Source organism: Rana temporaria, chromosome 8 (genome assembly GCF_905171775.1).
Source record: "Rana temporaria chromosome 8, aRanTem1.1, whole genome shotgun sequence".
NCBI classification, from domain to species: Eukaryota; Metazoa; Chordata; class Amphibia; order Anura; family Ranidae; genus Rana; species Rana temporaria.
Genome location: NC_053496.1, coordinates 179,483,782 through 179,498,476, shown reverse-complemented (window position 1 = coordinate 179,498,476; position 14,695 = coordinate 179,483,782). Strand labels below are relative to the sequence as shown.

General features: G+C 45.5%; 2 protein-coding genes across 2 annotated transcripts in view; both read right to left on the bottom strand.

Annotated features, from left to right (window-relative positions):
* Window positions 1-14,695, bottom strand: part of LOC120910546 (zinc finger protein 850-like) — a 1,103,195-nt gene that overhangs the window by 102,299 nt on the left and 986,201 nt on the right.
* The window catches only part of LOC120909802 (zinc finger protein 623-like), a 68,413-nt gene continuing 61,844 nt past the window's right edge, over window positions 8,127-14,695 (bottom strand). Inside the window, exons 5-8 of the mRNA XM_040321532.1 lie at window positions 13,212-13,364; window positions 12,963-13,112; window positions 12,699-12,840; window positions 8,127-9,571 (exon numbers count right to left, since the gene is read on the bottom strand). Of these exons, the coding sequence (XP_040177466.1) occupies window positions 8,277-9,571; window positions 12,699-12,840; window positions 12,963-13,112; window positions 13,212-13,364 (1,740 nt within the window). The 3' untranslated portion in view covers window positions 8,127-8,276. The remainder of the gene's footprint in view (window positions 9,572-12,698; window positions 12,841-12,962; window positions 13,113-13,211; window positions 13,365-14,695) is intronic.

Here is a 14,695-nt window from a genome sequence, read left to right as displayed (position 1 = left end):
ATCCTCCTCACCTCACCGGTCAGGTCTGTGTTTTATTAATAGAGATAAGAGTGATGTCATGTGACCTCCCAGAATCCTCCTCACCTCTCCGGTCAGCAGGTAGATGATCTCCAGGGTGAAGTTTAGGATCTTCTCAGTCACGTGATTCCGGTCCTCCTCCATCCTCATTCGTGCCGTCTTTTCACAGGCTTCCTTATAGAGAGATAACTTTGGATTATGAAACAAATATTTTGATGGTATTGGTCACACAATTATAGAATGTGAGGGGGTTAATGGGAGGATTGATGTACATTGTAAAACTACAAGCCCAATGGTAACACACTAAGGTGTACGTTTAATAAACCGTGATAAGCCGAGATCATGATGATCACGGCTTATCTCAGAGCATTGCCGGTTTAATAAACTGAGATAAGGAGCAGATAACATGTTCTCCGCTTCTCATCACAGCACATGGCCGTTTTGTCACAAACGGCCAATTTAATAAATTGAGATCTGAAGATCTCACAGCCCTTCCACTGAAATATCTCCCCTAACAAAATATATACACACACACAGTTGAGAAAACCTGGGTTAGAATCTCTGTTTATGTTTTCGGTCACCAGTATGCCATTTAGTAAAATTTTACTTTCAAGCGATGGGTGTCTAAAGCCTCGTAAACATGAATGGTTTTCCCATCTGGAAAACTACCAGGAGAGCTTTTGGCCAGGGAAAACGTGTTTATGCTTCCTCGCAGTTTTCCCATCAGAAAAACAGCCGGGAATCCTGACGGGAAAATAGAGAACCTGCTCTCTATTTTCGGGATTCCTGCCCTTTTTTTCCCCCCGCCAGATCTACTACTTACCTATGGGAAAGACTGAGGCAGTGCTGGTGGAGCATACACACTTCCCAATGGGTACACTTAAATTAATATCACAGAGGCTCCAAGACTTCATCTTTATGAACATTTTGAAATAAAAAGTCTGGTCCCCAGTTGGGCTTTAACCACTTCGGGACCGCCCACCACACATACAGTATACTGTGGCAGGGCAACTCGGCTGCTCGAACTGATTCCTGAAGATATGGCCAGGGTACAAGGTGTAATCCTAGACTTCGACCTGTCCTTTCAGCCCCAAATCCAATCATTGTCAAAAGCTTGCACACTTCACCACCGTAACATCTTTAAAATGTTCCCCTTTTTAACTAATGGAACCACCAAGCTCCTCATTCCCTCCCTGGTCATCTCTCGCCTTGACTATTGCAACTCCCTTCTCATAGGACTACTTCTCCACAAGCTATCCCCTCTTCAGTCTATCATGAATGTTGCTGCCAGACTCATCTAGCTTACCAACCACTCAGTGTCTGCCACCCTCTCTGCCAATCCCTACACTGGCTTTTCCGATCGCCCAGCGAGTTAAATTCAAAATACTAACAATATCATACAAAGCCATTCACAACTCTGCCTCGAGCTACATCACCAATCTTGTCTCCAAATATCACCTAAAACGTCCTCTACACTCCTCTCAAGACCTCCTGCTCTCAAGCTCCCTTGTCTTCTCCTCCCATGCTCGTCTTCTTCCATCCTCTGGAACTCACTACCCCAATCTGTCCGGCCATCTTCTACCTTGGCTGCGTCCAGCCAAATTCCTGAAAACTCATCACTTCAGGGAAGCCTATCACCCCTCCAACTAATCTTTTACCACTTCCATCAGCTCATCCCCCACAGTTACAACCATTTATACCACTTGCGCCACACTATTAGATTGTGGGCTCTTTTGAGCAGGGCCCTCTTAACCCTTTTGTATTTTATTGTATTGTAACTGTACGCTCTCCCTTTTAAAATTCTAAAGCGCTGTGCTAACTGTTGGCGCAATATCAATTCTGAATAATAAAAATATGAGCTTTCCTGAAGAGATGAGCTTTCAGGGATCGCCGGGAGGACTTCTACGGAAAGAGGAAGAGGAGGGAAGGAGATAAGAGTTGTATGTGACACCCAAGGAGTGCTTATATAGGTAGGTGGACTACAATGAAAGAGCAGAGTCGTGGTGGTCAAGGGAGTTTGAAGGAGGGTCGGGGAACCTGTATAGGATATTTTATTTTTGTGATCTGGATGTCCTACCAGGGGAAGTGCAGTATAATTTTCCCAGATGTAAATCTCAATAGAGGGTTTGAGTTTGTCGTATTTCTGTATTTATAGAGGGCGTTTGAGTTTGATGTATAGTAATTGTATATCATATACAAGTGTGTAGCAGCATTTGCCTGAGATAAAAATACATCACGTGTATATAGAGGAAAAGGATGGACACAATCAATGGTTAAAGGCATCACAAATATGGAAGAAGATGACCGACACAATGGGGAAAGGTTGGGAAGGGGTTGCAATTGGTCGTACATATAAAATAATATCTTATTACCTCTTCACTTCCAGCAATGTCTCCTCTCTACTTCCTGCTACTTCATCGGAAACTATTGTTTTTTCGTTACCTCACTTCCTGCCTTTAATACTACTTCCTGTCTGTATCATAACTCATTTCCTGTCTATGCGTTCCACTTACAATTGGTGAGATCGCCATCTTGGGGTGAATATAAAGACTGCCGCCTCCGTTATTTCTTAACACTTTGAAAACATTCTTCCGTGTTCTTCCGTGTTCTTGCGCAAGTTAAAATTCAACCAAGGAATACAGAGTACATACTTTTCAAAAGTTGGCTTTTTTCATTGGCCTTAGTTGTTTTTTTTATGTTCTCTGGATTTGTAGGTCAATAGAAAAGTGTACTGTAGCGTTTCAAACATTTCATTTGTAAAAGCATAAGCACTGAAAAAAATATTTTTTATTGTCCTCACAGACAGAGAAGCAGAGCAGGACAAGCTGTTGACACCTTTCACACTACATTCTCCGACAACTCTCCTCCACCATCCACACTACATTCTCCGACAGCTCTCCTCCACCATCCACACTACATTCTCCTACATCTCTCCTCCAACATCCACACTACATTCTCCGACAGATCTCCTCCACCATCCACACTACATTCTCCGACATCTCTCCTCCACCATCCACACTACATTCTCCGACAGCTCTCCTCCACCATCCACACTACATTCTCCGGCATCTCTCCTCCACCATCCACACTACATTCTCCAACAGCTCTCCTCCACCATCCACACTACATTCTTCCCCAGGTCCTTTTCCATCCTAGATTCCCCCAGGAGGTTCTCCCCCCAGTGTATACATTTTTGTCACCCAAATGTATTATTTTAAAATGTTCTACATTGAATCTCATTTGCCATGTAGTTGCCCCACCCCATTAATTTCTTCAGATCTTCTTGCAAGGTTTCCGCATCCTGCGGAGAAGTTATTTCCCTGCTTAGCTAAGAATCACCTGCAAAAACAGAGATTGCACTGCTTACCCCTTCCTCCAGGTTGTTTATGAACAAATTAAACAGGATTGGTCCCTGGGGGACCCCACTACCCACCCCTGACCATTCCGAGTACTCCCCATTTATCACCACCCTCTGAACTTGCCCTTGTAGCAAGTTTTCAATCCATGTACTCGCCCTATGGTCCATGCCAACGGACCTTACTTTGTACAGTACAGTGGGTGAGTCGGCAATATTTTTAGTGCCACATTCGGTAATTATGGAGAAAAACAGAATCCCCTTGGGGTGAACTTTAAAAGGGACAAAAACTTTTAAGGATATATTAAAGTTGTAAATGATTTATTGTATATAAAAAGACATGTATAAAAAATACATAGCATGCTTGAACATATCTACAATGTTGTGACCGTTGTTACATAATAGTACAAACTATAATTCCTGCACCCGACGCGTTTCAGCGTACATGTGTGTCTCCTTCAGGAGTATATTTAAGCAAGAATACTTTATGTTCTAAAATAGAATGTTAAGAGAAGTAAATAAATATCCAGATATATGACATTCCACTAGTATCCATAAATATACAGAGGGTCAGACAGGATTCATAAAATGTCATTTACATGTACTGAGATGGTGTGGCAAACCTTTCAATATTTTCGAATTAAAAACACATGAGGGCAAGATGTGCTTTCAATTTCTTAAGCCAGAAATCCAAATAGAGGTAGCGTGCCCCCAGGAAGGCGCCGGAACTGGGCCTTTGTACAGTAAACGTTTGTACAGTAAACATTTATGGGGGAACTGTGTCAAATGCTTTTGCAAAATCCAGATATACCACGTCTACGGGCCTTCCTTTATCCAGATACACCACGTCTACGGGTCTTCCTTTATCTAGATACACCACGTCTACAGGATATCCTTTATCCAGATACACCACGTCTACGGGCCTCCCTTTATCCAGATACACCACGTCTACGGGCCTTCCTTTATCCAGATACACCACATCTACGGGCCTTCCTTTATCTAGATACACCACATCTACGGGCCTTCCTTTATCCAGATACACCACGTCTACGGGCCTTCCTTTATCTAGATACACCACATCTACGGGCCTTCCTTTATCCAGATACACCACGTCTACGGGCCTTCCTTTATCTAGATACACCACGTCTACGGGCCTTCCTTTATCCAGATACACCACGTCTACGGGCCTTCCTTTATCTAGATACACCACGTCTACGGGCCTTCCTTTATCCAGATACACCACGTCTACGGGCCTTCCTTTATCTAGATACACCACGTCTACAGGACATCCTTTATCCAGATACACCACGTCTACGGGCCTTCCTTTATCCAGATACACCACGTCTACGGGCCTTCCTTTATCCAGATACACCACGTCTACGGGCCTTCCTTTATCTAGATACACCACGTCTACGGGCCTTCCTTTATCTAGATACACCACATCTACAGGATATCCTTTATCCAGATACACCACGTCTACGGGCCTTCCTTTATCTAGATACACCACATCTACAGGATATCCTTTATCCAGATACACCACGTCTACGGGCCTCCCTTTATCCAGATACACCACGTCTACGGGCCTTCCTTTATCCAGATACACCACGTCTACGGGCCTTCCTTTATCCAGATACACCACGTCTACGGGCCTTCCTTTATCCAGATACACCACGTCTACGGGCCTTCCTTTATCTAGATACACCACGTCTACGGGCCTTCCTTTATCCAGATACACCACGTCTACGGGCCTTCCTTTATCCAGATACACCACGTCTACGGGCCTTCCTTTATCTAGATACACCACATCTACGGGCCTTCCTTTATCCAGATACACCACGTCTACGGGCCTTCCTTTATCTAGATACACCACGTCTACGGGCCTTCCTTTATCCAGATACACCACGTCTACGGGCCTTCCTTTATCTAGATACACCACGTCTACGGGCCTTCCTTTATCTAGATACACCACGTCTACGGGCCTTCCTTTATCTAGATACACCACGTCTACAGGACATCCTTTATCCAGATACACCACGTCTACGGGCCTTCCTTTATCCAGATACACCACGTCTACGGGCCTTCCTTTATCCAGATACACCACGTCTACGGGCCTTCCTTTATCTAGATACACCACGTCTACGGGCCTTCCTTTATCTAGATACACCACATCTACAGGATATCCTTTATCCAGATACACCACGTCTACGGGCCTTCCTTTATCTAGATACACCACATCTACAGGATATCCTTTATCCAGATACACCACGTCTACGGGCCTCCCTTTATCCAGATACACCACGTCTACGGGCCTTCCTTTATCCAGATACACCACGTCTACGGGCCTTCCTTTATCCAGATACACCACGTCTACGGGCCTTCCTTTATCTAGATACACCACGTCTACGGGCCTTCCTTTATCCAGATACACCACGTCTACGGGCCTTCCTTTATCCAGATACACCACGTCTACGGGCCTTCCTTTATCTAGATACACCACGTCTACAGGATATCCTTTATCCAGATACACCACGTCTACGGGCCTTCCTTTATCCAGATACACCACGTCTACGGGCCTTCCTTTATCTAGATACACCACATCTACGGGCCTTCCTTTATCCAGATACACCACGTCTACGGGCCTTCCTTTATCCAGATACACCACGTTTCCGGGCCTTCCTTTATCTAGATCAGTGTTTCTCAATTCCAGTCCTCAGGCCCCCCCAACAGGTCAGGTTTTCCATTATTTTGCACAGGTGATTTGATCAGTTTCACTGCCTTAGTAATCACCACAGCCTTTTCATCTGAGGGAAATCCTGAAAACCTGACCTGTTGGGGGGGCCTGAGGACTGGAATTGAGAAACACTGATCTAGATACACCACATCTACGGGCCTTCCTTTATCTAGATACACCACATCTACAGGATATCCTTTATCCAGATACACGTCTACGGGCCTTCCTTTATCTAGATGGCAACTCACCTCCTCATAGAAGTTAAATAGATTGGTTTGGCAAGAACAATTTTTAATGAATCCATGCTGATTACTGCTAATGATACCGTTCTCATTTCTAAAATCTTGTATATCATTCCTTCTAGGGCCCCGTACACACGAGAGGATCGATCCGCTGAAATTGATCCGCGGATCGGTTTCAGCGGATAGATCCGCTGGTGTGTACGATCCAGCGGGCCGACCGATTTCCAGCAGATAAAAATTTCTTAGCATGCTAAGAAATCTATCCGCTAGAATCGGCTCGAGCGGATCGATCCGGTGGTCTGTACAGACTCACCGGATCGATCCGTCCGAACCCATCCCTAGCATGCGTCGTAATGATTCGACGCATGCGTGGATATCCTTATATGACAGCGTCGCGCACGTCGCCACGTCATCATCGCGGTGACGGCGCGACACGTCACCGCGGACGGAATTCCGCGGGGATTTTGATCTTGAGATCAAAATCCGCCAGAGGATTTATCCGCGGATACGGTCCGGAGGACCGTTTCCGCGGATAAATCCTCTCGTGTGTACCCGGCATAAGAGCTAACATACTATTGATGTTAGGCTAACTGGTCTGTAATTCCCAGGGATGTATTTTGGGCCCTTTTTAAATATTGGTGCTACATTGGCTTCTCTCCAATCAGCTGGTACCTTTTCAGTCAGTAGACTGTCAGTAAAAATTAGGAACAATGGTCTGGCAATTACATGACCGAGTTCCCTAAGGACCCTCGGGTGCAAGCCATCTGGCCCCCGGTGAGCTTACATACTATTGATGTTAGGCTAACTGGTCTGAAATTCCCAGGGATGTATTTGGGCCCTTTTTAAATATTGGTGCTACATTGGCTTTTCTCCAATCAGCTGGTACCATTCCAGTCAGTAGACTGTTCGTAAAAATTAGGAACAATGGTCTGGTAATTACATGACTGAGTTCCCTAAGGACCCTCGGGTGCAAGCCATCTGGTCCCGGTGAGCTTACATACTATTGATGTTAGGCTAACTGGTTTGAAATTCCCAGGGATGTATTTTGGGCCCTTTTTAAATATTGGTGCTACATTGGCTTTTCTCCAAACAGCTGGTACCTTTCCAGTCAGTAGACTGTCAGTAAAAATTAGGAACAATGGTCTGGTAATTACATGACTGAGTTCCCTAAGGACCCTCGGGTGCAAGCCATCTGGTCCCGGTGAGCTTACATACTATTGATGTTAGGCTAACTGGTTTGAAATTCCCAGGGATGTATTTTGGGCCCTTTTTAAATATTGGTGCTACATTGGCTTTTCTCCAATCAGCCGGTACCATTCCAGTCAGTAGACTGTTCGTAAAAATTAGGAAAAATGGTCTGGCAATTACATGACTGAGTTCCCTAAGGACCCTCGGGTGCAAGCCATCTGGTCCCAGTGATTTATTAATGTTAAGTTTCCCAAGTCTAATTTTATTCCTGTCCTCTGGTAACCATGGAGGTGCTTCCGGTGAGGTGTCATGAGGATAGACACTGCAGTTTTGGTCGCTGAAGCCCCCTGATTCCCTCGTGAAGACTGAGAAGAAGAATAAATTCAATACCTTCGCCATCTCCCCATCCTTTGTAACCAGATGTCCTTCCTCATTCTTAATGGGGCCAATATGGTCTGTCCTCCTTTTTTTACTGTTTACATACTTAAAGAATTTCTTGGGATTTGTTTTGCTCTCCTCCGCTATGTGTCTTTCATGTTCTATCTTAGTTGCCCTAATTGCACCCTTACATTTCTTGTTGCATTCTTTGTAAAGTCTGAATGCTGATGATGATCACTTCAGCCTTGTGTTTTTTGAAGGCCTTCTCTTTTGCTTTTATATGCATTGCAGTATGTTTTCTCTGGTGTGCGAAAAGTAGTTGTTTTTCTTAGCAAAACACTTCCCACACTCAACATGAAAAAGGCTATTCACCAGTGTGAATTCTCTGGTGTTTAAGAAGGCTCCTGTTTTGAATGAAAGCTTTCCCACACTCTGAACACGAGAACGGACGCTCACCCGTGTGAATTCTCTGGTGTATAACAAGTTTTCCTTTCTCAATAAAAGCTTTCCCGCACTCTGAACACGAGAATGGACGCTCCCCCGTGTGAATTTTCTGGTGTTTAAGAAGGTCTGATTTCTGAATGAAACCTTTCCCACACTCTGAACACGAGAATGGACGCTCACCCGTGTGACTTCTCTGGTGTGTAAGAAGGTCTGATTTCTGAATGAAACCTTTCCCACACTCTGAACAAAAATGAGGACGCTCCTCCCTGTGAATTTTCTGGTGTTTAAGAAGGTCTGATTTCTGAGCGAAACATTTCCCGCACTCTGAACATAAATGAGGACGCTCACCCGTGTGACTTCTCTGGTGTTTGAAAAGATATGATTTCTGAATGAAACCTTTCCCACACTCTGAACACGAGAACGGACGCTCACCAGTGTGACTTCTCTGGTGTATAAGAAGGTCTGATTTCTGAATGAAACATTTCCCGCACTCTGAACATAAATGAGGACTCTCGCCCGTGTGAATTTTCTGGTGTCTAACCAGTGCGTTTTTCAGAATAAAAGCTTTTCCGCACTCTGAACATGAAAAAGGACGCTCCCCTGTATGAATTTTCTTGTGCCTGAGGAGCAGATTTTGCTCAATAAAACATTTTCCGCACACTGAACATGAAAAAGGACGCTCCCCTGTATGAGTTCTCTGGTGCCTGAGGAGCTCTTTTTTCTCAGCATAACATTTTCCGCACTCTGAACATGAAAAAGGACGCTCCCCTGTATGAATTTTCTGGTGCACGAGGAGCAGATTTTTCTCAGTAAAACATTTTTCGCACTCTGAACATGGAAAAGGACGCACCCCTGTATGAATTCTCTGGTGCCTGAGGAGCTGTCTTTTCTCAGTAAAACATTTTCCGCACTCTGAACATGAATAAGGGAAATCCCCTGTGTAAAGTCTTTGGTGTCGAAGAAGGTCTGATTTCTGATTGAAGATTTTCCCGCACTCGGGGCATGATAACGGGTCCACTGCTGGATCTGGTGATGTCGGCACACTGTGAGATCTTAGATGGACATCCTGACTATCACCATTGGATGTATGTGGAGGTTCCTCACAATTAGAGGGATTTCCTCCTACAAAATATCGTACAATTCCATTATCTTCTGCAACATAACCTTGAGATACAACAAGACGTCCCTCAGTAGACTTCCATAGATAGAATCCATCTGTTGGAAACCAAGTTTTCAATAAGTGTTAGAAGTCTTATACATTATAAGCCGGATTCATAAAGACTTACGCCGGCATATCTAATGATACGCCGCGTAAGTCCATGGATGCACCATCTTATCTATGCGCCGTATTCTTGTACTAAGATACGCCTGAATTTTGGCTTCCTACGACCGACGTAAGTCTCCTACATCGTTGTATCTTGGGCGCTTCCATTGATTTACGCGTCGAATGTGTAAATGAGTGACGCCATTTACGCAAGGCTTACGTCCGGCGTAAAGATAAAACACCTCTATAGGTGGCGCAGCCAATGCAAAGGTATGAACGACGGAACAGCCGTCGGATTTTACGTCGTTTACGTAAGTCGTACGTGAATGGGGCTGGGCGTAGGTTACGATCACGTCGTTGCCATCGAGCCGTCGTATCTTAGGGCGTAAATTCGATGTGATTCTGAGCATGCGCCGTTCGTTCGGGAATTCATTTACATGGGGTCACGGCTAATTTTAATACAACACGCCCACTACCTTCATAATTTGAATTAGGCAGGCTTACACTGGCCCATTTACGCTACGCCGCCGTAACTTAGGGAGCAAGTGCTTTGTGAATACTGTACTTGCCTCTCTATGTTACGTCGGCGTAGCGCATATGAGCTGCGCTACGCCGGCACAAAGATACGCCGATGTACCTGAATCTGGCTAAATATTGGTAGAACATTCAACAGTTTCTCAGAGCTCCGGCATGGAACTGGGTGCAACCAAAGCAGAAACGTTTTTTAATGTACATTATCTCACAAAAGTAAGTACACCCCTCACATTTCTGTAAATATTTTCGTAAAGTAGTGAGTGTACAGCTTGTATAACAGTGTAAATTTGCTGTCCCCTCAAAATAACTCAACACACAGCCATTAATGTCTAAACCTGAGTACACCCCTAAGTAAAAATTTCCAAATTGGGCCCGAAGTGTAAACATTTTGTGTGGCCGCCATTATTTTACCAGCACTGCCTTAATCCTCTTGGGCATGGAGTTCACCAGAGCTTCACAGGTTGCCACTGGAGTCCTCTTCCCCTCCTCCATGATAACATCACAGAGCTGGTGGAGGTTGGAGACCTTGCGCTCCTCCACCTTCCATTTGAGGATGTCCCACAGATGATTAATAGGGTTTAGGGTCTGCTTGGCCAGTCCATCACCTTTACCCTCAGCTTCTTTAGCAAGGCAGTGGTCGTCTTGGAGGTGTGTTTGGGGTCGTTATCATGTTGGAATACTGCCCTGCGGCCCAGTCTCTGAAGGGAGGGGATCATGCTCTGCTTCAGTATGTCATAGTACATGTTGGCATTCATGGTTCCCTCAATGATCTGTAGCTCCCCAGTGCCGGTGTTCTGCCGATGAAGTTCCCCCCCGCTAAGACGTGTACTATATTGCTAAAATCACCCCTGCGCCCCTTGCAGAGTAGCACTAGCATCGGGAGCATGCGGCACATGTCATAGTCATTGTGCAGGCGCCGTGGAGAGCTGACTCTCAGCTCTACATCTTCGACTATTTTCAGCGGCTTAGTTGAGGTCCGCACTGCGCAAGCGCCGCGCCTGCGCAGTACAGGGGGGTCCTTATCCTCCGGGGGACCTTTTTCGGCAGGACACCGGCAGCACTCATGCAGCCTCAGACCATGACACTCCCACCACCATGCTTGACTGTAGGCAAGACACACTTGTCTTTGTCCTCCTCACCTGTTTGCCGCTTAGGGTGACTACATTTCCAAACTACCATTCAGGGACACCCCCCCTTCCCAAAAATCAGCTTGTGCTGTAACGAATCACAGCACAGTGATTGTACACAAGAGGCGGGATTTATGATTTCTCCAATCAGAAACAGGGGGCGGGGATTGTGCTCCTCCAGGCATTCCCGGCCAGAAAAAAGTACTGTCAGTGAGTAAAGCGGTGATGTGGCTGCCTTTTTTGGGGGCATCAGATTGGCCCGGGGGGTGTCTGGGTCAATTTCATTCCGGGACACTGTATTATCCCGGAATGAAGTTGCCCAGGACAGACCTGCAAAATGCGTCACTGATGGGCTATTATGGGTGGCACAGATGGGCACTGATGGGCATTAATAGGTGGGCACTGATGGGCATGGATGGGCACCGATAGGTGCCAATGAGGGACACTGATTAGTGGCACTGGTTACTCTGGTGGGTGGCATTTCTGGGCATTACTGTTTTTATGTGCTACTATCGTGCCAGTCAGTGCCCATTTGTGGGCACTGATTGGCATATGTTGGGCATGTTTTGGGCGGGCATGCGAAGGGGGGCTGCGCTGATGAACAATCAGTGCGAACCCCCCTGTCAGGAGAGCCGCCGATCGGCTCTCCTCTACTCGCGTCTGTCAGACGCGAATGAGGAAGAGCCGATCAACAGCTCTTCCTGTTTACATCGCGATTGGACACGGCTGATCACGTGGTAAAGAGCCCCCGTCGGAGGTTCTTTACCGAGATCGGTGTAACGGTGTATCAGACTGACACCCCGCACCACCGATTGCCGCACGTCAATAGACGTCCAGTCAGGACATCTATCAGCTCATACTCACTGATCACCGGTCGGCTGCAGCGATCTGCTCTCCTCTCCTCACTGACAACTACGGCTGTGATTGGACACGGCCGTCATGTGATCAGGAGGGCCAATCACAGAGCCCTCCTGCCGATCAGAGATGCGTCGTGTCTGGGGGACACGAGCGCATCGGGGCTGCACGGGCATTCCTGAACATCCACTCAGAAGGAGGAAGCGCCCACCAAATACCGTGTGACATTACAAATTGCAACGACTGACGTTTTATTCTCTAGGGTCTCTGCTAAAAAAAAAAACTGAGGACTAGTACCTCCTCCTGCCACTGTTTCCCTGCAGACAGGCTGGGAGAGAGCCGGGTCATGTGACAGCTGGATATTGATTAGGAAAAAGGTACTTAGATGTTTGTTTTTTATAATTACAGTGCCATCATCCACATACAGTAATAATTTTTTTCGGGTGAATTCCAAGAACATTCGTCTTTTTTAACCCATGAAATTATATAAAATGAATTCTTTAACCCCAAACAAATAAATTAAAAAAAGGAAATGCTTTTGCAATTAGTGTTTATTACTCACTTGTGTCCTTATGTAGAGAAGATTCCTCCTGTTTACATTCCGTAATCATCTCCCCCTCCTCCATAGACTGCTGATCTCCACTCACCAACCTCTCTTCTTCTTCCTCTTTAATCTCAGCTTCGATGTCTTTCCGTTCTTCATTCTAAATTGCAGAGATGATAAAATATAACATCTGGAAACACTGCTGCCAATAATAAGAGATGACACAGAAGAATGTTCTCTCATAGAATAATTTTTGAATTCTTCTTGCCCCCTCCCATCTACCTGATCATTCTCTGTATAGTTCTGATCTTCCCATGTAGAATCCTGGGAATGCAGAGGACAACCCTCCTCCATAGACTGCTGATCTCCACTCACCAACCTCTCTTTTTCTTCCTCTTTATCCTCAACTTTGATGTCTTTGCGTTCTTCACCCTAAACCCCAAAGATTTATGAATAGGAACAAGAGATTACATAGAAGAATGTTCTCTCATAGAATTTTTTTTTTTATTTTTTTTAGCGAGTCCCATCTACCTGATCAGTCTCTTTATAACTGGGGGTTTTCTTGGGAAAATCCTGGGAATACAGAGGACCTCTCTCCTCCATAGACTGCTGATCTCCACTCACCAACCTCTCTTCTTCTTCTTCCTCTTTATGCTCAACTTTAATGTCTTTCCGTTCTTCATTCTAAACCCCAAAGATAACAGAATACATTTGTACAAAGGAAGGAACCAGGAATTTCATAGAATTTCTTCTCATGGTTAGAATACAGTCCCACCTACCTGATGATGGTGGGGGATGGTGTGACCTTCCTGTGTGGAATCCTGGGAATACAGAGGAAGGGGACATCTCTCTGGTGGGTTCCCATTACTGGATCCATCTGTAGGAAACACACACACTGACTGAATACATTGTTTCTATGTGTTTATCAGATGATGGGGGATCTAGGTGGAGCCTCCGTACTGCTCTCTCCTTTACAATAAAGTCTCCTCTTACCTGGTGATGTGAGGGGTGGCTGATTGTCCATCATGACGTCCTTGTAGAGATCCTTGTGTCCTTCTAAATACTCCCACTCCTCCATGGAGAAATAAACAGTGACATCCTGACACCTTATAGGAACCTGACACACACAATGATACAGTCACCATCCAGACACACCCCTTGTCTGTTACTGGATAATGTCCCTGAATTCCCGGCACCGCTCACCTCTCCTGTCAGCAGCTCCATCATCTTCTTGGTGACTTCTAGAATCTTCTGCATGTTGTGTCTCTCAGGTTTTAGGGAGTCACATGGAGGCACTGTGATGGTCATATGATCACCAAACTTCACAAGAGGAAATCTCTGTATTGGAGAACCAATAGGAATATCATGTTAGACTCCCAGAATCCTCCTCACCTCTCCAGTCAGGTCCGTGTTTTATTAATAGAGATAAGAGTGATGTCATGTGACCTCCCAGAATCCTCCTCACATCTCCAATCAGGTCTGTGTTTTATTAATAGAGATAAGAGTGATGTCATGTGACCTCCCAGAATCCTCCTTACCTCTCCGGTCAGGTCTGTGTTTTATTAGTAGAGATGAGAGTGATGTCATGTGACCTCCCAGAATCCTCCTCACCTCTCCAGTCAGGTCTGTATTTTATTAATAGAGATAAGAATGATGTCATGTGACCTCCCAGAATCCTCCTCACCTCTCCGGTCAGGTCTGTGTTTTATTAATAGAGATAAGAGTGATGTCATGTGACGCCTCCTTTCCCTGTCGATGCCCGTTTGGGAGAAACGCAGCGTCGGGTGGAGTGAGAATCGCTGACGTCACCACGCTCCCAGCTGATCGGCCGGAGCCGATGCTGGTTAGATTTGCACACGCTTCTAAGCTTTGAAACTTTGTAACAGTGCGATTTTTTAAAATGTCAGTCTGATTGGAATAAAGAACTATTTTTTAATGAAACTACTGCACTATGAAGTACCTTTTCTCCTTTTCAACCCACACGTTCCTACATGATCTGGAGAGGCTGCTGTATC